The 26,331-nt window shown below is 40.3% G+C and overlaps 2 protein-coding genes across 6 annotated transcripts in view; both read right to left on the reverse strand.

Annotated features, from left to right (window-relative positions):
- Nucleotides 1-1,919: 1,919 nt before the first annotated feature.
- Nucleotides 1,920-11,310, reverse strand: LOC120957049 (calcitonin gene-related peptide type 1 receptor). 5 transcript variants are annotated; one of them, XM_049609848.1, is made up of 10 exons: nucleotides 11,202-11,310; nucleotides 10,525-10,635; nucleotides 10,304-10,410; nucleotides 10,081-10,172; nucleotides 8,117-8,243; nucleotides 7,782-8,008; nucleotides 6,994-7,167; nucleotides 5,582-5,705; nucleotides 5,359-5,481; nucleotides 1,920-3,573 (listed from the first exon to the last, which is right to left on the reverse strand). In XM_049609848.1, the coding sequence occupies exons 1-10, from the start codon at nucleotides 11,302-11,304 to the stop codon at nucleotides 3,529-3,531; spliced, it is 1,233 nt and encodes a 410-aa protein (XP_049465805.1). In that variant the 5' UTR covers nucleotides 11,305-11,310; the 3' UTR covers nucleotides 1,920-3,528. The 5 variants fall into 5 exon arrangements, with proteins under 5 accessions (XP_049465805.1, XP_040234915.1, XP_049465807.1 ...); XM_040378981.2 differs by having other exon boundaries at nucleotides 1,920-3,588; XM_049609850.1 differs by having other exon boundaries at nucleotides 1,920-4,503.
- Nucleotides 11,311-11,400: 90 nt separating this feature from the next.
- LOC120954690 (DENN domain-containing protein 1A-like) overlaps nucleotides 11,401-26,331 on the reverse strand; it is a 121,853-nt gene continuing 106,922 nt past the window's right edge. Inside the window, exon 10 of the mRNA XM_049609847.1 lies at nucleotides 11,401-11,511. Within this exon, the coding sequence (XP_049465804.1) occupies nucleotides 11,479-11,511 (33 nt within the window). The 3' untranslated portion in view covers nucleotides 11,401-11,478. The remainder of the gene's footprint in view (nucleotides 11,512-26,331) is intronic.

Below are 26,331 nucleotides of genomic sequence, written 5' to 3' on the forward strand. Positions count from 1 at the left end.
ACTTCAAATGGCAGCGCAATCAAAATCGGACCCAGTTGCCGATGATGGGTGTGATACAAGGAGTGTGTGTGTGGCATTTTGCTGTGAAATCGTACCACAAAATCGCTTCATTTGTCAAAGGACATTCCATGTGCGGTCAGATGCGATCGGTATGGATAAGTATCGAAATAGTTTACATGCTATCGGCATTCTTGATGGGGTTAAGTTGTTGCGATATGTGATGTATGAAATGACAATTGTTTGGTTGCTGGATTCAGTAAGATTACATTTCACAATCCCGTAAAGTAGCATTTCCCCACCAACGACAGGGCGTCTCCATTTGATTTCCCTTCGCTTACTACTGGGCGTCTCCATCGAAAAAAGCATGTTGTGGTCGAAATTGACTCTGTATTCGCTGGCTGGTCAAAGCGAAAAATTATACATTTAGTCAAGTCAATAATATAAATCAAATCAAAATAAAGTTCCAAAACAGTAATAGTTTAATAAAACACTATCAACTACCTACTAATCATTACGCCAAAGGGGAAAAAAATATTTTTCTCATATTCTCTGACACACAAATATTCTTTTAAATAGGAAGGCAAAGTCAGCAATTCTGATACTTTTGATACATTCTGATACTTGCAGAAGGTATATTAAACTTTTGTTGTGTACTTTGCCACCTTTTTCTTTCACCTTTCTGCACAGAGTTGGAGTAAAGCGGCATTTGGAGAAATTGGTTCAAAAGTTGTACCGTCATTTTTTCTTATTTTTGCCCAATTTGTGTTCTAAACAAGCAAAAGAAAACTGTGCAGTGGAATATTGAAACAGAAAGCAAGGAATGGGTATTAAATTAAAGGCAAAGAATTGTAGTATGGCATTCATGATAAGGAAATTGTGTTGATCTTGATTAAATAGGTTATTTGACCAGCCAATCTTACTGACGGTCAAGTGGTACAGTAAATACCTCGCTAAAATTAACAACATGCCAAACGTGAGTTCAAGCCTCATATAGACAGTCATCCAGTATCAAGCAGTGACTATTGGGCTATGTAGTACTTAATAAGTTTCTAAAACCAGATTGTCCTGTCTGAGAAGCTCTTTACGCCCGAACAAATAGAACTATCCTATTGGTGAATGGTTCAGTGGTTTCTTCTTCTTCTTTTTGGCACAACATCCGCTGCCGGTCAAGGCCTGCCCTGTACCCACTAGTGAAGTGGGCTTGGCTTTCAGTGACTTTTTGTTACCATAGCAGGATAGTCAGTCCTACGTATGGGGACACGGTCTATTTGGGGCTTGAACCCATGACGGGCATGTTGTTAAGTCGTTCGAGTTGACGACTGAACCACCAGACCGGCCAAAGGTTCAGTGGTTTATTCGTTTGAAATAAAGGCTAGTACAAAATCTTATTAGATGCTGAATATTAATAAGTTCTGCGAGTAAACAGCCCGGGCCATGTCACACCTACATGCTCTATCGTGAGCAGGCCAACAACAGAGAGATAGAGAGACAGAGAGATAAAGAAAGAGAGAGAAAGATAGAAAGAGAGAGAGAGAGAGAGAGAGAGAGAGAGAGAGAGAGAGAGGAGTGAACAGGTATGCAACGTTGATGATATCATGAAACCGATACACAATCAAAAAGTAAACTTCAACAAAAACAATTATACAAAGTATATGTTGTATATATATATAAAAATAAGTATATAAATAAAGAATAAACAACAAAACTAGACTGAACATTTGATTCCTTCTAAAACTTTAATAGCACAGCTGATAGTTGTTCAAGTTTACAACTTCTGAACATCATCGAGATTGATTCGAAGAATCTAATATCACATATTTTCAATAAACTGCACAACAAAATTAAAAAAAATGTACGTATAGCAACTGTAATATCAATATCATGCAAAATCAAACAAATGTACAATCAAACCGTATTGATTTCACTTGCAAATTGGATCTCTTTATTTCATGCGTTTCTCCCTCCCATTCCGGTGAAGTTGTTGCTTCACCAACAACGAGTGCGTATGAATTTATGGTAAAATTTCATAGATTGTTTCATTTCATTTTTTATTTTGTTCTACACAAATTTTGTTTCCGTTTTACATTTGCCGCGTATTACGTTTATGTTTTTAGAGCAATAAAATAAGAAAAAAAATCGAAACATTCACTTGAGTTACAGTTTGCCTTTCCATTCTGTATAAACCTACAATTTATCTACTCGTTTTGTATTTATCTAGATGAGTTGGTGTGTGTTATGTGTGTGGTTGCGTACTATTGTGTTTTGTTTTGATTCTATAGTTTTAATAATAACGCAACTGACTTTCACACAGTATAGCCGAACGCTTTGCGAAATTGTTTCATTAAATTTTCTTTCATTACATTGGCTCGTAGGTTGCGTTGATCCTATCCACGAACGGCTTAACATTACGACGGCTTTTTTCGAGTGATTTTATATGGATTGTATTTTTCTTTAAGTGTAGCTATACTCTGGTTTTGTTTTTGGTTTAATCTTAGCGGGAAATTGCAAGGTTAATGCTTCCCTTGTACAAATTTGCTTCCACCTGTTTACAGAAACTATTTATTTCACATTGGCAAATGACACAGTCATGAATATACGAACAATCCAGAGGCTTTTCCTCTTTCAATTTTCGTTTCTCCCACCTTTTATAAATCATTCACTACATTGTAATAACATTTATTCTTATTTATCGGTCTGTTTTCTTTGCCGTGCAAAACACAAGTACATATTCCTTTTGTATCTGACAACACAGTACCATGGAGTTGGTATGGGAAGCGATCGTTAAAGCGGGTATACCGTGCTTTAAAGTAAAATCAAATTATCATATCTACATGCTGCAAACACGTGCAGAGACTTCTTACGTTACGCGTAAAAAAAGCGTCAAAGAGGACAGGAACGATTGTTTATTTTAAAAGTATTTTATAAAACCCTCTACTTCCCCCCCACAACGCGTCATTTTCACGCAAAACACGATAGTTACGTACGATAGTTTGGTTTTGGTTTGGCCGTATTGTTTCCTCTTCTTGATTTTTAAAACTAGTTTCACCGTTGCAACTTAAACCTCGTTTTAAAGCTAGCCGAAGGAGCGTAACGCGGACCTGTTTAAAGGATTTCATCCGCCGGTGGCTCAACGTCGTCCGGCAAGTCGTCCACTGCTGCGTGAAACCCGTTCACTGGCTGTCGGTGGGTGTGACCGTTGGTTGTGGCCGCTGGTTCCGCGAGCGAAGCTTTACCATCCGGCCCAGCATCGGACACCAGTTCCGGTCGGAAGTGTACTCTTTGAGCTGGTTGAGAGGTCGCAGTTGCGGTATCGGTGGCAGCCGTGGTCGTTGTAGCCGAGGTGACGGTTGTGACGGTTGGATCAAAGACCGTGGTACGGTGGTGGTCCGTCCGTGACATTGTGCTGGTAGGTGGTGCATCCGACGCCTCCATGCAGGAAGTCGGCAGAAGCAAGGAACGCTTCCGGGTGCGGCAGGAAAACGGTTTGCGGGTGGATTTGGCAGGGCCGCGGTCGGTGTACTCCTTTAGTCAAACCTTCTCCTCACCTGGCACCGGTGGACCGCAACGGACGAACTGCAAGGTGACCGGCTGTGATTAGAATGTGGGGATTTATTTTATACTTCGGACAGTACAGACATAAAATACACGCAGAGAGTAAGAGAATGAGAGAGAGAGAGAGAGAGAAAGAGAGAGAGAGAGAGAGAGAGAGAGAGAGGGGAGGGAGGAGGAGAGAAAAGTGGTGAAGAGTGGTAGAGTACAAGGTACAGACAGAGTGGAGTGATGAAGAACAACGGCAACCGGTTGAGTGTGTTTGTGAGAGAGAAAAAAGGTGCGAGAGGGTGAGCGAGGAGGAAAATAGAACGAGCAGTGAGAAAGGAGCAACTAGGTGGAAAAATGGTCGAACAAGGTGACTAAAAATTGTACAAAGTAAATGTGAAAATACAAAAATGCTGGTGCGGCTACTGTGTCCTACGTGAGAGACGCACGGGAATGTGTAAATGGAAACAAAATGAATGCATAACATAAAAATGAAGTCTTTTGAAAAAAAAAACGTTTTTAATAGAATGTTTTAATTGAAAATGGAATCGTAAAAAGCAAGGAAAAATGTAAAACCGCTTAAAATGTATGAAAATTGAATGAAACCAAAAACAAACACTGTCCGAAGTGAAACGATTTTGCACAAAAACACAAAAGAGAAGAAAAAAAATCATAAAAAATAAGTCAACAGCTGTTTTGTGCGGCTGGAACGGAACGGCTATTGTTTTTGATGAATAGTTTTTTGGTGTGATTTTACAAATTTTTGGTTCACCGAAAATGAAAGGCAAAAAATATGCAAACAAGAGGAACACAAAAGATGGTAAATATTCACATGTGAAGAGAAAGAAGGTAGAAAAAGGACTGACGTCAATTGTTTTTCTTAAGTAGGGTAAAAAAATGAAAAACAAAGATACTTGCATTCAATTGATTTTTTTTCTAAAAACTCGTCTCAGATATAGCGTAGGACTGAAAGTATAGGACGAAACAAGAAAAAAGAGAAGAAACGTGGGAGAAATAGAAAGAGAGAGCGTGAGATAGAGAGAGAGCGAGAGAGATAGTGTGATACATTTGTGAGGGGAAAAACTATACATCAAACGGGAAAGGGAGTTCTCTGTTCTGCTTCATGTATGGGGTGAATGGGTGAGGATGTAAAGTGAAGTCTACTGCTAGTCCATGCTCGCCCTGCATCGTTCATTTTCTACGTTCTAGCTCAATCCACAATCTTAACGCCGATAAGGTGATAAAAGCGGAGAGTGTGAGAGAGTGAAGAGGGTGCGGGTTGTTTTATTTATCACCCTCTAATCCCAGGCACTATCACTCCCCGGTGCATCGTAGCGCAAATGCATGAGCTGCACCGTACCGTACTAACACGGTGGCCACGAGAATAAACAATGATGGCGCCAAGCTAAGTTTTGATTTAAACGACCCCCCGTTTGGGGTGGATGGAACGTTAAGACCAGATCGAGGGCACGTGAGGGGCAGTGATAGGGAACGGTAGGGTGTTAGCGAATCGGTGTCAGGGTGTGGACCGTGGTACTTTGTGCTGTGCGATGTGAAGACGTTCTGCACTAATTAAATAGAGGTCAGGTTTAATGTGTCCCTTCTACAGGCAAACTATTAAGTTGAAAGCCTAAATGAGCAAAATAAAAGCGTTCTATTTGTACACTGCTTTTTGAATACGAGACATTTCAACAGTGCCAAACGCTATCGGCATTCGTGTGAGGGGGTGTCGTGTTGTGTGTACCTTTGGTGCTAAAAACGGAAGAAAACCAAAAAAAAAAGAAAAATCATTCAAACACGTAGGACCGTTAACGTACTTACGGACACTTGCGTCGCGGTGTAGGAGTTGGCGCGGGTACGCAGGAACACGGTGCGCCACTTGCGCTTCACTTGTGCGATGACCTCCCCGTTCAGGAAGCAGAAAAGTACCGCCACAAAGAGCCCCTGCGAGAAATATACATACATAAACACACCCACATATACCGTACACGTCCGTGAGTTAATGTAATACAATCGAACAATTTTGGTCAGTGGCCAAACTCACCTGAAACGAGGAGGTGCACGCCAGCATCGTTTCGTACGTTCGCTCGTACGGGTGACCATTGCCCGGACGAAACGGCGTCAGTATGTACTGGAGGCCGAGCAGGGGCACCAGAAGAAGGGTTGCGCTTTTAGAGGGCGAATGGAGGAGGGGCAATTATTATTTTTAATACAAAAAAAGGATCGTAGGGAAAGCAAAAGATAAGAAATATTTGTGTTTTTTTTTACAGGAAAGATATTGTTATTCTGCCCTATTTCACAGTCTCCCTATTGCTCTTTATCAATTTATTCCTCTCTCTATAATTAGTTTGGTGATTTGAGTTTAGATAGAACTACGCGTATTATTTATATTCAATCGAGATACTTCTTTATAGAGTCAATGAATTTGTGTTGCAGAGTATATTTTCTCAAACAGATTCGAATTTATTTGCGTCGAAATCAGAGCTGAATAAGCATGAATATACAAACCAAATCATTCATAGCTCAATCATATTCTGGAGAACAAAATGGAATATTCCTCATGTTTCAAAGGTACGTAATAGTTGAACGCAATCCTGAGGATTCATGTTTCAAAGGCAGTGTTTGTAAAGACGATTCCATAAGATTTAGATTTGTTTTAAATAGCACAAGCATATTACGTTGGACTACATTTATTGTAATTTCTTAATTTTTGTAGATACAATTTCGATTACAATTTGATGAAGCAATGCGACAATTTTCCATTACAATTACAATTAGCAATTACAATTTGACGAAGCAACATGTCTGTTCAATTCAATATCATAATGGTCGATCATTTCATTAAACAATGCAGTCTAAACAATTAAAACTCCATTGAAAAATATAGATTAAGTCAATTTTAATTTTTTCCAAAACATATACGAGGTCTATTTTAATACAACGGATAAATAAAAGTTATAGAGGTTTTATTCATAAAATGTATTGAAAAAAATAGACAGTTTTATCACAAGTCAAACGAATACGAACAGTTGTGTTTAAAGCAATTAAAAACCCCTAAAATTTTTACAGGGTTCACATACTGTTGCAATCTCAGTGTATTCTGTTTAATTTAGCTAACAAACCCAATTGCTCTTGCTCGTTTTAATTGCAATCTGTGTCCCCAGTGCACAGGATTTACATAACAAGACAAACACACACACACACACACACACACACACACACACACACACCCAATCAGACAGTAAGTATGCCTAGAGGATACGAATTAATGAAACTAAACTCTGCTCATTCAATACTGAAACGGTAACAGCCAAAACGCTCGTACGACCATATATCGTACACCTTTGCCCTGACTGCGATACCACAGTCTCGAAAAAGGAGAATGAATAATCTACCCCCAAAATACAGCCAAAGCTCGTTGGTGCGAATACGACCTAGCTCCCCTCACGTACTTACCGGAATGCTTGCAAGATCGTTCTAGACGGACCGGCACCCTGAGGGCCGGCCGGAGCTTTCAGCTTCAGCAGCAACACCCGCATGATGTTGAACAGGAACACCAGATTCAGCAACATCGAAATGCACACCGGTCCGACGAACACCTTGTTGAAGGAACTATCGTTCATCCAGCACCTGGGGAACGAAGAGTGGTAAAAGCATAGGTAAAGTAAAACGATCCAACAGTACCGAGATTTGGGGTTCAAAGGAGTTTATTGTTTGTGCGGGTGAATAAATGAATGTTATAGGGAGAGAAAAACAAGCTAAAAAAGCTAACACACGTTAGTTCTCATTGCACCAGAGTAAAGCAGGGCCGGAAGAAAAAGTGTATGTATTTAGTCGCAAAAACTAACACACAGGGGTTTTACATTGTTACGGGCAGTTTGTGTTTTTCCTTTGCACCCGGAAACAATGTAACTAGGGGAAGGAACCATGAGAAAAATGAAAAGTTAAATAATGAATGCTTGGTAGATTATTTAAAATTTAATAAAACGAATTTAAATTCAAACTACAAAATAATTAATTATATTGATTTTCCACAACAACTGCATGGTACAGGAAAAGGAAAGTAAAATGCAAATGCAACTGCAAGTACAGCACTTAATTGGACCATCAATAGCAAACGCATCAACCGTTCACCGCACCATGGCCAACGCCCAATGCATCAATCGATTGACGTTTTATGAGGGCAACCATTCATTCAATCCCATTATACACGATGAGTTTTTATTTATTCAACCCTCACTTACTCTATCGTATCGTTCGGTGGGCTGGCATATCCACGCAGAAACCCGTACAGCACGATGAAGAAGGCGGGCGAACCCCACCCGAGCGCCAGCAACCATTTGAGCAGCTTCTTCTCCGACACGAACGCCGACACCAGCACGGTGTGAAGGTAGAATCCTTCGCACAGCATCCAGGAGTAGTTGGTCAGGAGAAAGTAGTGCAACACCAGATGCAGCGTGATGCAGCCAGCCTGCAATGGTTGAAAAGCGGAATTGTGGGGTGGATTGTTAATGTGAGTGAAGTGGGACCGTTGGTGTGTCTCGCAACGGGTGGGTCAGCCGTTTGACCAGAGCCTTACACCGCTTTCCTTCAGGAGATCGAGATCGGTCAACACCAGCCGGTACCACAGCAGCCAGAGGGAGTTGTTGCAGGCAAAGGATACGAACAGGTTCATGTGTAGCGTTATTCGTGCGCATTTTAACGATCTGGAAAGTGGTGAAGGGCGAAAAGGATAAAGATGTTTGTAAAAGGGACACATAATCAAATAGCAGCACGACGGTGAGGGATAGTTGTTATTGAATTTCACTTTTTCATTCGCAAGACGGGTGGCATGGGCATGGGTTGTGGGGAGTTTCATTTTCTTCCGGAAGTGTGGTAGTGTTATGCCGTACCTCAAAGCTGCGTAAAGACATTAATCGTTATCCAAGATAGGGGAATGGATTAAATGTGACCACCTGTGGCAGCACCTGACCCTCTGGTTAATATAAAATGTAATAAAGACGGGATAAGGCTCGCTGACATTATTAAGCGGAATATTTGGATTAACGCTAGCAGAGACGTTTAAATGATTTATTGATTGCTATTATTGTTCTTGCGATTTCTGGCGTTGCTGCTTTTAATGTTTTAATATTATCGAAGTTGTAGTTTCAAAAATCATGTATTTTTAGTATTTTTGACTGTGAAACAAGTAATATACCATAACTTTCGTGGTCGCGCTCGGACGTACCTAGTTTCTTTGCGAATTAATAGGTATTGGTGTAGATTACAATGTATAGAAGATAAAACCTTGCGAACTCTTGAGACTTTTTTGGCACAGGTTTCATTAATATTTTAAATATGATATTTTGGGATGTTTTTTCGAGTATTAATAGATTTTTTGGAATTTAGCGAGCATACTGTGGAGCGGTTGTCAGACTGTGGGTGCCTCTGTAAATACCCCAAAACATTTTCATTAATTTTACTTATTTACTAGTGTTGGGTCATACGACTCATTTCACGACCCGACCCGGAGTCGGGTGCGAGCCAGTCGGAATCGATTCCGACCCGTGGGTGCAGCGGGTGCGCTAGGTCGAAGTCGGAATCAAATCCGACCCGCGGGTGCAGCGAGTTCGAATCGACTCGAATGATGAGTAGGTGCGAGAAAGCATAAGCGACTCCGACCCGAACTACTCCGGGTCGCTTACGGATGGCTCCGACCCGATAGGTTCGGGTCGACCCACCTGTCACTATTATTTACCATGTTTAATCAAGACTCCACGGCAGGATTCATTCAGTTTATAATGTGTACATCTGACAGCCCTATGAAAACCATTCAAAATGATGCTTTTAGAAAACATCATCGATATCAATTCGAAGCTTTTTAAACCGGCTCTCACAGTCTGATGACAGCTCTACAGTATGCTTGCAAAATTCCACAATTCGGTTGCAACACTCCATTAAATGATTGCAAACCTTCATAGAATGATTGCACAATTCCACTACCGGTTTGAAACATTCTCTCAACCGATTGAACTATTCCATTATATGACTCGAAACCCTGTAAGCAGAGCATATGAAAGAAAAACGAATGGAAATTTGCTAGACAAATTCCCATTTGCCATTGACAAGATAGCAGATAGGATATCGTTCCAATATTGTGTTCCATAAATACGTTCGTTAAAACTGAGACTGAAAGACATAACAAACAAAAATTTTGTCGTGTCTTACGTCTCATTCAATCGAATACTTTAATTGATTAGAGTTTTTTTATTTACTTAAATACAATGCAGCGAATGTAGCCCTTCGAAAGCTACTGCCGACGGTTTCACCATCCTTTGCGTTCAGAATCTTCCTTTTCCAATTAAAAAGGATAATTAACGCTCATTAAACCGCTAGATGCCCGTGTCCATCCGCTACCATTTTTATTTAAACCACGCTGAAACTCAATCGCGTACCAACTGCCCAAGCCCATCCCTTTTTGCGACGGTCACATCGTAACTTAACCCTAATGAGCATAAACGAAATTCATTAACCCCGCCGTCAAGCGCTGAAACGGGTGCTTACCTAAAGTAGCTTAAAATAGCGAGCGATAGCAGTATGGCTATCAGCGAGATGGCGTATCCGGTTTCGTATATTAGGTTCACCTGTTTCCGCCACTGTGGGTAGGGCAAGAGAGAGAGAGAGAGAGAGAAAGAGAGCGAGAGAACGTAAAACAGAGGTGTGAGAAGGGGGCGCAGGTGGAACACGATAAAAAAACAACCGGTGATCACTAATGCCATTCACCTACCTCGAAGTCGTCCAGGTTGATGCAGGTTGTGTAGTTGGACCAGCTCCTGTTCGTCTCCGGATGCCGGAACCATTCCCCATTCTCACTGCACACTTTGTGCGCAAACCCTGCAAACGAACGGAACGGAAGAAGAACCGAAAAGGACACACGTTTAGTGTGGAAACGGGGGAAAACGTGGAAGTGGAAAATCGATCGAAAAGGAGTTGGTTGTTTGCACTTACTCGTTGGATCGAAACCTGATATGAAGGCGGGACAGAGGGCGTATGCCGAAGTGCCTGCAGCAGTGTCCGGCCAACATAACCACCCATCCCACGTCCCGGGGCAGAAGAGTCCTTGTGTTTTTTAAACCGTGTGGAAAGAGAAAAAAATAGAGATGTCAGGGTGAAGAACAATTTGCCCTCGTCCATCCAGTAAGACGTGAACTTCCGCCGTCTTGTCTTGCGGGCGGGCAGACCAAACCAATCTCGTGTCATCGATCGATTGCGCAACAAATAATGATTCAACCTTCTAATTAACTGTAAATCCAATCATTATGCACTCTCCATTGCATTACATCGCTTTCGCCCTTTTCCACCCATCTCCATCCTGCATCCTTTTGGGGCATTTATAGACTGAATTTTCTTACACGTTTCGCTGCGCGTTTACGTTTCTTATTCTTCGTCGCTTTCTCTTCGAGCAAAACGGCAAACTGCTCCATCATTAATCAGATAAACTTTTAATTGGATTTTCACCACAGTTCTTTGGCGTTTTTGTTTGCGCGATGCTTTGCACCCGGTGGTGAGTGTTTCCTTTCTGCTACTTCACCACGCAGGAAGTGGAATAGCACACTATAGCTAGTTACTCACTCGCTCACACACACTCACATATACTGATGGTGGCTTCAACCACACGCACTTACCCGATATCGTCGTGTCGACGGTTTCATTCAGCGTTTCCAGACACTCGAGCCGTTTTTGTGCGATCTCATCCACCGATGCATCGGTCGTCGTACTGAGGGCCATGCTGTTGCGTGGTTGCGGGGAGGATGTGGTTTTGACGCGAGAACTTGAAAGCTTCGTTGGGAAGCGTATGTGTGGCTCAACGTTTAGCGCGGTGAATGGGATGGTCCGGGGGTTTGTCACTTGCAGCGTACCGCGGGTTGGTTTGTACCGGTGTTTGGCTTAAGTGAGCGCATATTATGCCGTAGAGGTGTGTATGGGTCGGTCTGCCTGTAATTAGAAGCAGAAAAAAGGATTGAAAGAAAATTAGATCTTTGTTAACGACATGCATGGTTTAATTTCGAGTAGGACAATCAAACTGTGACAGGTAATGGAACAAAATTAAAGCATGAAAACAGTCATTCATTCTTTGATGTTTGTTTACTTATTTTTTAAAACTCAAAACAATCCTAATGTAAAAAAAATCATTAAAACAATCATCATTCTTTTTTGTAAAGTATTTCCTCCTTGTAATAGGGTACTCGATTTAAAGAAAATATTAATTCCAAACAAAGTCTTACAGGGTATTACAAATTATTTTGCAATGTTTGATGCATATTTTGTCAAACACGAAATTTACTTTAACTCAATGTACGTACTTGGAGTTTAGTTAATTTTGGAGTGTATTTTCAACTGTTAATTACTCAGTGTATAAAACGAGTTATGGATCAAACGACCGATCTTTCTTCCCGTTTTTGTGCATAAAGTACAGTCTTTCCCCATGTTACGGGACACTCGAGTTATGCGCATTTTTAATGTTGACAGTTCATACATCAAATTGGTACAATTTCCTCGAACAATTGCCAAATAAAATTTCAGCTTGGCAAAGAGTGTGAAATCGCTAAATAAACAGAAATAACCGAATTTTCTACTCGAATTGTATGAAATAAGTAATACTGGATATTACATTATTAAAATAAATCATAAATAACTTTTCATCACTCATATTTTGGCTGAAAAACGTGATATTCGACTTACGCCTAAATCCGAGTTGCGTTAATGTCCCTGGAACGCATTATTCGCGTAACTCGGGGAAAGATGTCAAAATGTGTAAAATAATGTAGAAAACATAGGAAAACCTGCACCTCGATAGGGCTGTCAAAATTAAACTTAGAAGGTGAATTAATTAATTTTGGACCAGTCCAAGTACGTACTAGGAGTCAAGGAAAATTTCGTGTTCGACAAAATATGCAGCACACATTGTAAAATTACTTGTAAACCCCTGTATGTATTCGTTTGAATAATTGATATGAAAAGTAATATCAAACATAACAGAATATATAAATAGTTTTAAAAGTGGAAGCTAATAGAGGTAGAATATAGAACAGGCAGGTCTCGTGGTACTGTCGTTGACTCTTACGACTTAAGAACATGCCCGTCATGAGATCAAGTCTCAAATGAACCTTGCCCCCATTCGTAGGACCTACTATCCTGCTATATGTAATCAGTAGGTCATTGAAAGCCAAGCCCTCTACTGATATTGACAGACCTTGACTAACAACGGTTGTTGTAACATAGAACAAAAAGAAGAAAATAGAATGTATCTCCACCAACACCCTTCACATATAAACATAAAATAAATAAGAAAAAAGTCTAAACAACTTTATCAGCCAGCTGTTGAGTTGTCTCCACACAGCTACTCTTTGTTGACTGTTTTAACTGGTTTGATCAAATTAGTGATTCTCTCTGCGCTTTGACAGATTTGAGAGTTTTCTTCTTTTGGCGATTTGTTTTGCATGCTGGTGATTGAATTTTAGTCCTGAGTCCCAATCTAAAATGCAAAGGTTTTAAGCAACAATTAACAAACCAATCTTCTTGCCATCGGAAAGCTATCGTTTGACCCGTATTAACGTATCAAATGGCATCCCAACATGGTGCAGAACAGCGGTTTGAACCCGTAATAGGTTGTTCGCCAACCTGGAAATAATTTATGCATCAAAGCATCTACACACAAATCAGCATAAAGTCTTAACATCTTTTTGAACTTAAACAGATTTTTTTCAGATGCTTGAACGTCCTTCCGCTATCATCATCACCACTACAGTCGTTTTTATTCAATCATATTTGATTCGGTAAAAATTATATATTTTGTCTTGTTTATATTTTGTCGTGCATTCCTGTTTAACAATCAAATAAGCATTCGAACTTGAATGCATCCTTTGCAGTTTTGGATCCGCCGCTGTTGTCTATTACCACTAGCCAACTATTTTATGACGGTGTATGCAAAAAGATGGTAAGTTTAGATTCGTTAGCAGCCGTGCGATAGCGGACAAAATATTTGCAATACAGTAAATCCTATTAGTGGCGCGAGTTACGTATTAATGACACGCATTCTATTTTTAGACTTCACAGTCGCCTTCTAGACAATAAATAATGGAAAGTGATGCATCAAAATAGCAGCACAGATAAACTTAAATAGCTTAGTGCAATGGATGATAAGGCATACAGGGTTCTGTTCTTATCTTTAAAACATCGGAAAGCTTTATATGATGTGAGTTGTAAGAGAAGGTACGATCTTGACACAATTGCAATAGGAGGTCAGTAACTTAAATTACCTAGGTCAGCGATCGGAACAGTACGGCTCGCGTTCCACATGCGGCTCTTTGACATTGAGATGATGATTCTAAACAGTTCATATATTTAATAGAACAGTTGGTTTAACAATTTAGCTCGCCACGTGAAACTCAACGAACATTATTGTATAATTTTGCTCTTTCGGTCGCAAACTTTGCCGACCACTGACCTAGATAGAAAACAACCATCATAAAATCTTAAAATATATTGCTAGAGTTGTTGGTTACTTGTTCGGATAGAAATTTAACTAATAATAACAATAATTAAGTTTTTGGGTTTAAGACTTGTCAAAATATATCTACAAATATGTTCTAACATGACTACATTCTACCAATGGGGCCCTTTCCGTTTTAAGTTTGTGGGCTGAAATTTCAGCCAATCAGCTGTTTGCATTGTATAGCAGTTTTCGAGCAGCTATCTAAGTGAGTATAATATACAGGTGGGCTTATCCCAAGGTGTATGAATTTAGAAGACTGATTTTTATCGCTTATGCTTCTTAATGAAGATTTTAAGAGTGTTTTGTGTATTCGTCAAGCCTCCAGCAAGCTTGTATGAACCAAAATTTGTCACCCATCGTGTCAAAAAGTGATGTTCAAAATTGGTTCTAAAAAATATGCTATGGAACCACCTGAACTACATACTCTGTGATTCTATATTCCATCACCTGATCTCTTTAATGTACCTTGGACCTCATTCTAGCTTTGAGGCTAGAATAATCTAGACTGAAAATTGCAGGCTGGTTTTGTGAGTGAATTTGTATGTGTTTACATGATTTCAGCCTCCAACTGTCAAACTCCATAAAAAAACTGACTAGAATCGTGAAGGGCCCCAATATTGGATGCCTTCATTTGAAGGATGAATTTCAGCATGTTCCTTTAGCAAGTTCCACAGAAGGTTGTTAGCAGTGTTGCAGCGTATCTATACTGCGGATATGTTATACTTGGCGCAAAGGAAACAATTCGTCAGTATTTAACATCCAGGAAGTAATAAAATTGTACAAAACTAGATAGGAAGTCAAAAAAAGAATAGCACACTTCTTCGGGGACTTCGGCAAATTCAAAGATTAGCTTCATGACGAACGGAAAACGTTTTGATGAAAGTCATCCAATAATTGGCATTCATTCACTATTGCTTCAACAGATGTGATAAAAACGACATCCCATTTTCGATTAATCACATTCTTTGGTGCGTTATACAGATACAGAAAGGAACAAAATAGTTGTTCCTCAGATCAACAGGAACATCTTCGTTTAATATTGCTACACATTGTATCCAAATTGGTATTTAATTGAATGCGCAACAATGAAAAAGACTGTGCTCTGTACACAAATACTCTTCGCTTAAAACGATCATTACAGTTAACGTACGATTGCAATAGTGATTGAAATCAATTCCCTTTTATCTTTGCTTTGTGTCTTACGAGTGGCTATCATTTTACTTGCTACATTCGCATCACACAAGCTAGCTGCAGGATCAGCTGCAGCACCATTCCAACCACTGGCTTGGGAAAATTGTTTCCAATTGCCAATTCCTAGGACACCTTTCCCCTTTGTTCGCCTCCCGTTTCAGCAACAAGTTCCCTTTTCGATGCGGAAATTGTCACATTCCCTAGCTGCTCACTTCAAGAATGCAGATCTGATTGAAGTGTGCAAATACTTCAGCCGACAGTCGATAGAACAGTGAACATACTCGATAAACGCTCCCAGTTGCCGGGGTCTGCAGGTAATCCTGCCAATTGTTCACTCGCACGACGGTGGATCTATTTCCGTGTCGTGGCAGACTTCCACTCACACCCGTTGGTGAGGGTTCCAACGCACACAGACACACACACACATCCACAAAGGAATGTTCATTTCAATCGACTGTGCACAACTGTGTCATATTGAAAGGAAATGCACATTTCGAATCCTTGCGTGGAAACACCCACCAGTTTGAATGTACGAGTCTACGACGACGATGGCAATGATGATGATGTTGGCTTGGAAATCGGAAGTAAATGGCAACACTAAACCCACACCGCACAATTTGTGCTAGGGCCGGAAGCTCAACTCAGTAGCTCAACCACCGGCAGTTGCTTTATGATTATATCGTTTGGAGCCAGCGTGGATGACGTCTCGAGTTTCCGAGGATTGGTTTGTGGTTGCTTTTTCACGCCGGTTGAAAGTGTGAGCAAGTGGGCTAGTGTGCCGGAAATAAGATATCCCGGGCGTGTAGCATCACTCTTCAAGATGCTGTGGCATTGATTCGAAAATGAAACAACACGAAGGCGGAATCCTCATTTTATGAGCTTCCGGCATGTTGATAATACATCGTTATTTGATTGTTCAAAGGTACCGATCCATGCTCGCGATATCGCTCCGGAAGCGAAAACGGAAAATGAATTAAATAGAAAATCTTCAGAAAGTCTTAAGTTTTTTAACCATCGCAATAATTATGAACAATATTTTAGAGAATTTTAGTTTTCCATTACTTAATAAAACATCAGTGAACGTGGCAATTTCAACTTTAAACTTTAAAATTTGCACCCTCAGACTTGCAAAAAACTCTTCATTACAATCTTCTCATCATTTCCGTCTCACCGATTCCGGTGTCAATTTATCGGTTTTTAACCTCCATCAAAACCATCACCCACTCGTTGCAGAAAAAAAGAACACCGGACAGGTTAAGACAGAAGATGGTGATTATAAACTGTAATTAAAAAGTTTGTCTCGAAACTTTCGCTTCCTTGCCAATCAGATTCTGTTTAAGCACCAAGTCCGGCTTAAAGAGTCGGGTGAACATAACGCTTTTCTGCCTCGGGCGGTGGAAAGACAGCACGGAGGAAAAGAATTACAAAAATGCTAAATTAAGGCATATTTTTGTCCTTCTGCTTTCGTCTTTCGTTTGCGGTACATCATTATGCTTGGCTGTTCTGCAACGTTTATAGAATCTAATCTATCAACGTTTCGATATCGTTCGGTGTGTGCGTTCGGAAGACGTTGTACAGACGGCACAGGGATGGCCCGTGGGTGACACTGTCAGCTGACCGGAACTGGCACAAGTCAACAGTTTTTCGTTTACTTCCTACATTTTTTTCCTACCTCTCCATTCCGTTGTATGATCTGTCATTTGATCATCTGGGCTTTGGTGGGGTCGTCGAGGGGTTCGCTTGCTTTCGCTTAAGCACGTGCAAGCTAAACCGGCAGCCGTAGCAGACAATTTAGAAGGTCAATACTAACTCAATTACGCTAATGGAAGAACAAATAGAAGCGAGGAAGTGGAAGCAATCTTTTGGCTTTGCTGCTGCTGTGCAAGCCGTGGGCGGTTTGCTTTCTTCTGCTTTCCCTTTTTCGCTTCACAGGGGCTTGCTGTAGCCGATACGGTTTCTTGAGCGACCGTACAACCGAAACCGAAAGGGCAATTGAAATTTCATAAATCTAACAGCCTGTTGGCAGCTGGGTCTGTGATTAACATCAATAATTCATTCGCTGCACGACCTTGCCTCCTTGACTGGGGATGGAAAACTCAGGAGCCTATGTGAGGGTGTGCATGCAAGCGCTTGCTTTAGAAGGTCGGCGGCTCTCTCAGCTGCCCGTGTTGGGGGGGATGTAACGAAGCGTAACAAACCGAGAGTGTGAATATAACAAACCGAGAGTGTGTGGATTTATGCGAAAGAAGCAAGTGTATGATTTATACAGCAGCGATGATGTTTTCCAATCATGGCCACTTATCCTTTGCCTTAACCTTTGACACAATTCCAGCAATGTGTATTTGTGTGCGTGTAGGAAGGTCGCATAAATACGTTCGGTCAGTGTTTTTGAGACGAACACATAATGACGGCTACCGAAAAATCATGAAAGCAACCTTCGTTTTGCTTCAACTGATGTTGTGTTTTATACTTGCCCCAAAAGCATCATACCACGGAGCGAAATATCTCATCTTTCTTTGTGCTCGATTTTATCTCTTCTTGTTATTGTCGCATGTGCGTGATCACCCCTGAACCAAGCAGCCCTGTCCACCGCAACGCTTTATCAACATGGTCGTTCAACGTCAGCAGAAATTCATCGTAATTTAAATTCTGCCTCCCATAACAATTCTGCAATCAACCATTGAAACGATATTCATTATCATCATCGTCTTCACGTGCCTAACTATGCAATCAGACTCCGTCCAGTCTGTTGAACGTCGGGTGAAGCATTGCTGTTGTCCGCACCACAGTTCTATGGAATTATTCCACTTTGATTGCATGCCGGGACATTTGCATTGGTTTCTGAGCTCATTATTATTCGAGCCGGATGAAAGTTATCTATAAACTGGTTCTGTGTTTTTTTATTGTTATTCCTTGTAACTGTATTGCGCTTAAAGCAACACGTGGGTAACAATGGTTTCAGAGAAGCATTAATCTGCTATCGTAACATTTCTAGAAACTTCATGCGTGACTGATTAGGATGGATAGAAAATTACAACTACTGCTACATGACGTTTGTTTGTCGCGAAGGTTCCGGAAACATTAAATCGAAAGAGTTTTAAAAAGAACTTGAAAATGAGCAATAGTGTGAATTGTTTAAAAATCGATTTAATGCTTTTTGTGGAAGTTGTATTGTAATTTCTCAGCCTTCTTGTGTTATAAAAAGAGATAATTTCCACGTGTTTAAATAGTTTAATGTAATTTACCGTTCATTTACATTCCACCAAGGCAACGAACCCTAATATGAGCATGCTCATCAAGTTGCTGCAGAATAGAAATTCATTCGGACAAGCTGCTCTCTTCGCCCAAAAAAGAAAAGCACAATAACAGAAACCAGAAAAAAAGAAGATACAAACATCCCACCCATTAAAGGAAATGTTTTGCTATCAGAAAATAATAAACATCACCAAGTGGGTTGAAATATTCCGTCCGAATTTGGCGTGCCATTCAGCAGGCAACAATTTTACCATTTTTTTGTGCACAACCTTTCTTAACGAAACGCGATAGGAATGTAGCCAAGCTCAAAGGGCGATACTTGTGTCGCTGCCTGGGTGTTGAAGCAAGGACAGCCGAGCAAGGAACGCTACAGACAAAAACAAACTCAAAAGCATCATTCGAGCGAAAAGCAAATTGTAAAGAATTTGGAATTTTTAGCGTGCGGGAAATTTCAGCGTTTGCACACAAATGCGAAAAGGATGAACGTCTTCTACTGCGATGGTGAGAGCGATAAAAAACTTCCGCACCAAAAGGAAGCGAAATGAGAAAATGCTTCTAAGGTGCGAGAGGTTTCTTGTTCTTCTATCGTTCAAAAGCAAGTGGGGGGAAATAAATAAAAATCGATTGCTCATTTCTCAGATATTTGGCCCACCTTTCCCTCGTAATCGTAATAGATTAGAAGCATTGCCGTAAGGGAAGCAGACCACAAATGATAGGTCTATTATGCTTGCCTACCATAAAAGGGAATTTCTAGAAAACCACTCACAAATGTGCGCTCATTTTGACCGAGTTTCCAAACTTTGTCCCCCCAAATACAGCTCAACAATTACCAACAATCGCATGGGGGGTTTTTTATTAAATTTTTCCATTTGCCACTTTACTTTATCCATCAGCTTCGTTCAGTTCCAATTTGTTGTAGCCAGTGCAGCAGTAGCAGCAGCAGCAGATAACAGTTTTCCTCAATAATGTGCACGCCGATAGTCTGCCTATGAAAATTCAATTTCAATTAGTGCTACATTAACATTCCCATACTCTGTGTCACGTTAGCACGTCTATTTGCGGCACCATTTTTATGCCTATGTTCATCCCAATTCTGCCTCCATTAAAGTCAATCCTCACGAAGCGTCATCGGTGCAACCGTACGGCGGTCAACTGGCGATCAAAGAACCGACCGAACCATAAATCACGATTCGATAGATCGATCTGTGAGGCCGTCGGCAGCGCTAGGGGCGGATGGTATTTGTCACCATCGTTCCCATGTGTCGTTTGCCGGCATGGGTAAAAGTGTGCCAGCCAATGCAAATAAATAATGTAATGCAACGGGCAGTGAATTGTAAGTGTCGAATTAAATGTATGAGATTTTTATTGCGGCGCCACGTGCCGGGAATGTCCGGGGATTAATTGCCGATCGATGGCAATTGATGGAGCCGATCGGTTGATGACTATCTGGTATCAATTATGTCCTGTTTCGAGACGGGTATCATTATTCGGGAGTGCGAAATCGATAGATCATCCGTATTGGAGATATGATTATTCGTTTAATTGAATTAATATCAGCCAATATGGGCGAATCATGTTAGTTGTATAATAGTGAAACTTTCAAATTATTTCAATAAGCTGACCATACTGAGCGTAGAGCTTTTAGAGTGATAATTTCTGCTATTTTCTGACGTTGTAAAAATGGGTTGTTAAAAAACAGTTAGTGAGAATAGGTATAGTTAAATTCAATTTTTGCACGGAGAAATATAATTAAATTATTTTTATTTCCTAAACAAATTGTTTTCCTCATACATAAAGAATGTATTCACGAGCTTTGTTGTAATAGAAGATGTGAAATAACTGTTTTATTGTTGATATGATAAAGAGGAGTTTTTAAAATATTTTTTTTCTGGTTTCCTTTATGTTATAAGATTGTTTCATTTATTTTTTCAACTCTTCAAAAGTTTTAAAGCCATTATTGAAGGATGAATATTGAAGAATCGGCCCTAACACAATGTAAAAGAGTGAAAAAATTACGCACAACTTTGTCACATAAATAAAAAAAAAACATTTCACAATAAAACTAGCTTCTGGTAAAATATATTAAGTTTCTATTCTATTATTTTCGTATTGTTAACATTTTGCAATTATTTATTATTTTATTTTATTTTATTCAATAGCAATAACTTGTCTCGTACCATTAAATATTGGAGCTATAGTTTAAGGGATTTCTCATTCATTTTAGATTCTTTCGAAAGATTTTTAGACGTTCGTTAGATGATTTTTGTCATACGATGTTTTGTATTGAAATGTATTGAATGCACCATTTTAATTTTCAATTCGTTTCATGATTTCTTTGGCTAAGTTCTATCTATTTTGAAACAACTAAAATAACTAAAAACATTTTGGCAAAAACTCAACAAAAAAGGGCCTCATTTCGAAAATTTTGGAAAACAAAAACAAATCTTGCGAAACACTGCAATATGCACCGTTGTTGATTTTATAGAAGGGTGTATTTAACTAAAACGACAGACTATTGCAATGCCTTTGAATAAGGCCATATTAATAGATTGATTCAATATGATATTTTCAAAATTAAATTTCAATTAATTGATTTTTCAAATAGCAAAGTTTTAAGGACACTGGTTTTATTGGAAAAAAATGACACAAAGAGCAAAGCTATGCGGCAACTTTGTGTTTGTTGTTTTCCACACAGATCCTCATCTGTTGATGTGAGTTTAATCATTTTTATGACTATATTTTACATTCAATAACAACATGAAACACTTTGCACATTCCACATTCTGTATGTGACTGACGCACATGTGTAATTGATTTCCATACAAAGTATCAAGTTTCCATCTTTTCCAGAATATGTGTGTCCATGTGTGTGTGTGTGTGTGTGTGTGTGTGTGTGAAACAACCCCTCCAAAGGCTGTTTCAATTTAAAATTCCTGCTCCTGCTTCTCTCCCATTCGAACGATTATTGCATGAAGGAGCGTTGCAACATACGCTACAGAACGAGAAGAGCTAGATTGTAGCATTTTAGCAAGCTACAGTTCTCCAACCATCAGAACGGCACCATAATTTGTAACAGTAATGAATTTTTAATTGTTGCGCGTAATATGCGCAGCACACACAGACAGCAAACGGATAGCTGCAGCACGAGAGAACAGTTTTGTATCGCTACAAATTGAATTAGAATTGGTGTAATTTACACATAAAAGTGAACAGTTGAAATGCGTTGATTTGAATTGTTCAAAAATAGTTGTGAAGCTTCTTTTTTACCACCCATGCGTTTTGTGCAGCTCTTCTAAATGGAACTATTTCATAGGACAATCCAATCCCCATCGTAAGCGGGCTATTTATGTTCATTCACTGTAGAGTGAAAGTGTGTCAGGTTGTGCTATGGATTTATTGTGGCTTAATTTGTTTATTACGAAACAGGAAAACGGGGTAACCAAGTGGGCAGTATGGTTCAATGCTGCAAAGGGGAAGCTTGCAGCACACGCGTCACAAATTGTCCCATTCTGGTAAACATATTTGTTGGGTGTACATCCGATCTTGTCACCGAACTGAAGGAATGAAACCTTCATCCAGCCATCCAACACGGCCCTGGACAGAAATTATGCTAATGTCAGCGAGAAAACCTCCATTCCGGCACATATTTGTCGTGTGTCGCAGTGCCTCACGGGTAAACCATTACCGTGCTAACAATATACCAATTTCCGCCCATGAAGCAATATTAGCAATGATACCAATACCATACATTAGCCAAAATTGCACCGTACCATACCCATCGGCTGTGTGGTTTTCTTTATCGCCAAAGCATCACTTACACAGCTCTTTTCCACCAAATTTCCAGGACCGAGAGCACCACCGAAAGCTTTTATAGGAATGGAATAATTTAATTATTTACCAATCATCGCCAGCGAAACGTTCGTGGCTGACCAAAGCCAAACACATTTTCCGGGGTTTAGGTCGATTGTAACGCACCGGATTACTGGATAGCACCCCATTTGGGGGTAATGTATGCAGCTGTGTTTTAATTGCTACCTGGCACGGTTTGCACTTTGCATTACTAGTGTTGGTGCATAGGCGTGGTAATAACGCGTTGTGTTTCTACTCTTGCATGAGGAATTAATTATGGCATTGTAGTGGAACAGAATCAAAGTGTTTATGACTATCCTTGACCCGTTTAGGAATGAATGGGATCTGCCATGCGTTTCGGGCATAATTTCTCACGACATACGGAACAATTATCGCTTTGATTTTAATCAAGGAGAATGTTTAAGTGCACTTTGTGAAGACTTAATATTTAGTAACTTAGTATTTAGTACTTAGTACGACTTTTTATTCGCTTGGTCAATTTTGCAAATTTAGTTGACAATAAAGTCATTGCAATTTTGTTGTTGTTGATTGTAACTGGTTGTTGCTTTTATTGCATGTCCTTTAAATGTAGTCGCTAAGTATGTATTGTTTCGCTTTTTTATGTCTTTTTTTTATTTCTATTCGTGCAGTCGCTAATGCTGCTCGCTAGGAAAGGAAAAATGACTCGTTGATATCATCCTAGGCCTCTAGCTCTTGTTAATGAAATGTTAAAAGTTTTCCAATTATCGACTGAATGCAGTTTGTTTGGTGAATGAAATTATTGCATCTTGTGCAACCACTTCAGACATGACCGGAAATTGGTTGACAAAAAAGTGTTATAGCTTCTACAACATTCCTAAGAGTGTGTACGAGAATAACTATCAAAATCTACCTATGAATGTTGAATTTTCAAATTTTGTACCGTACATAATGCAAATGAACATCAATCTTACTAGACGGATTAAGCACCACGCACCGGATACTATGTTCTAGCTATTCAATTTTCAATTTTCAATTTGAGTCAATTTTGGCTTTTCATTTGACTGGCAGACTCAAGCCTCCTCTCATACCGTACCATCTAATATTGTTTTGTTTTAATACGAAAAGTGTAAACAAAGTTCACTTCCTTTGTAAATAATGTTTTCTATACAAATTTAAGTAAAAATATAGTTCAGTGTGCGATTAATAAGCGATAAAGTGTATTGGCATACGACAAGACCTTCACACGTACTGGGCTCGTGTAGCGTACTGTACTATCAAACTCTTCATACAAAAATGATCGGTACGGTACGCTAGCCCGTAACGTGTGGAGGCTTGAACACATGGGGTCATGTTGTTGAATTGTCCAAATTGGTGACTATACCATTGCATCTCCCCTAGATTTTTTTATTATTTAGTGACTAATTCTAAAACTTAAGACGAGTTTCATAAATTAAAAATTATCCGGTGTGAATAAAGTGGAAAAAATGCTTCAACAAAGACCATCATCAATAAACTCGAAGTAAAAATTACATGTTGCACTACCGTTAGAAAGAGTAGAATAGATAAAGAAACAATCGAACATCACAATCCCGTACAAGATCTTATAAGCACCTTTCTTTTTCCATCACACTGCTTGCAATCCTTTTGCAAAATAAGCAATTTCTATGCGCAAACATGTGTCACTGCTATACTAGCGAACTCGTACGAGGACGTGATTCGATCCGTACATTTCCATTCTAATCACGTCAGAATCAAAAGACACCAATAACCATATTTCTTGCCGTACGAAACAGTTACACGAGGCAAGGCGACATGGATACGGTTTGGTGCGCTCGATCCGTGTTGATGCTCTTCGTCATTTGTACTTCAAAGCGAGGTGGAGAGCTGCTTACCTTAAATCCCAAAGAAACTGCAGCACATGGAAGCAAAATCGATTCCTGCCACACTTGGTTGCATGCGTTTTCCTGTAAACATACATACACATACTTCCATTTCTCGCACTCCACACGCTTTTACCATTTACCAACTAATCTTGCCTTATGCAACACACCGCCCAAACACTTGGATACTTCACCGGGCACTTCTTTTCTGGGCCACACATTCTAGCGGGTGACTATAAGTGAAAGAACCAACACGGCCGCACGGGTACGGTGCCGTGTGATGCGCGCCTGACAGCGCTACTCGTGTGTCTCACGGTATGCAAAGTGGTTCGTTTGTCAATGTAAGCCATCGCGGGCAGCAGTCGCTGCTAACGACTTACAAATATACCCGGCGTGTCTCACCGGGCTAAAGGCTTCGCACACAGAGACATACACACACGGCGCTTCGGAAGGAAGACGTGAAGGCGTGTGTCAAACCGCGTGACAAGCAACACGCCCCACACGTTCACGGGAGAGATGGAGGGGTTTTTTTTTATGCACGCTTCCGTCACGTTGGTGTAGGAAAGGTTTTTCAATTTTGCATTTGAACTCAATTTGATGCACTGAGTGGTGGAATGATAATGAAAACCGAATGTCCCCAGAGGCGTGCGGTGACCCGGTTTAGCAGGACATCTTGGCATTTAAAACATGCGGAAGAAAGCTCTTATCGTTTGTGAAGGTGTGAATGCTTTCAAATATAGAATTAATAGTTGGGCCCTGTATGGTGTTACAGTATACTAATGGCCCGATGCTAATTAATTGAAGTCATTTGAATTAAACGTCAATCGTAGATGTGTAATACGGAAATGACATTAGCGGAAGTGTCATTGAAAATGCCGCTATTGATAAGAGGAGGCATCATGGCAAGAATCTCCCCAAAACTCCATTTAGAATTACAATGATACTGTTAGTAGAATTCATTGCAATCCGGACAGGAAACATGACCACACGAAATAAGTTTAATTAAAAATAAACCCTTATCGTTTTATGTCGTTCTGCCTCTCGATTGGAGGACCAACTCCAAAGAAACGTACAAACTAAGTAAAACCATGTCGGTAAGTGGAAGGCAAACAATCATTTACTAAGCTCTATCTGTCTCTCTTTTTTCTCTCCTATTCTCTACTTCTCGCTAAAGCTCAAACTGAAATAGAAGCAAAGCCCATGACCACATTTGATGAAAACGGGGCACATTTCATTTAAACTGGGTGAACATAAAAGTGCATTCTTGCTTCCGTGTTCCCCCACTACTACGCCCATGGGGGCTAAAGTAAACGGGTAAACCTGAACGTTTTCATCTTCTTTCTTCACCTTTCAATGGGAAGAAGACTGCATTCTTCCTGCACAAAAGAATGTCACGGCACCGGCAGAAAGTCCTTACGATGGTTCGCCATATCTTCCAGCTGCTGCTTGGAGGGGCAAGGCACGTGTAAGATTCCTCTTTCCTTACGCTACACAACCACAGACAAATGCTTCGTGCTTTCCTGTGAAGCATCCAAGTTGTTTATGCTTTGCGGATATTTGTTGCTCTTACATCCCTGTTGCTGTTGTTTGACTCTAGCCTGTCTTTAGCCCGGGGTGGCCTGGGAAAGACAAATTCTGCTGGGAGCAATGGGACAACTTGCAAATAGCCGTAGTACCGTCGCCACTCGTGGTGTGGCTTTATCCGATAAAGCCAATGGTTCGGTGCGGTTGCACTGGCGGAGTGGCTAGACTCGCCCTGCTGTTCTTTAGACGGTCAATATTATGCGGTGGGACTTTAAGCTCCCTCGCCCGGTAAAACGACAACAGGGTGCCTCAGGGTGGCAATTGTTCAGGTTTTGCTTCGTGCACTCTGGACGAGCTGACTTTATTTCCTGCCAGGTGAAGATTCACGTAGATTTTTCTGGGAAGTATTCCATCCAACTGTGGACCAAATGGGAGGTTTAAGAAAAACACGCTCAAAACACAATGTTTGAGATAGTTTCGGTATAAGTGATGGCAAACCTCTTGCGAGAAGTGAAATGAAAAGTCTGCAACCTAGATGACCTTTCAGCAAGTGTTTGCGGTTTGTTTGATGTTTGGTCT

This window comes from Anopheles coluzzii, chromosome 3 (genome assembly GCF_943734685.1).
Source record: "Anopheles coluzzii chromosome 3, AcolN3, whole genome shotgun sequence".
NCBI classification, from domain to species: Eukaryota; Metazoa; Arthropoda; class Insecta; order Diptera; family Culicidae; genus Anopheles; species Anopheles coluzzii.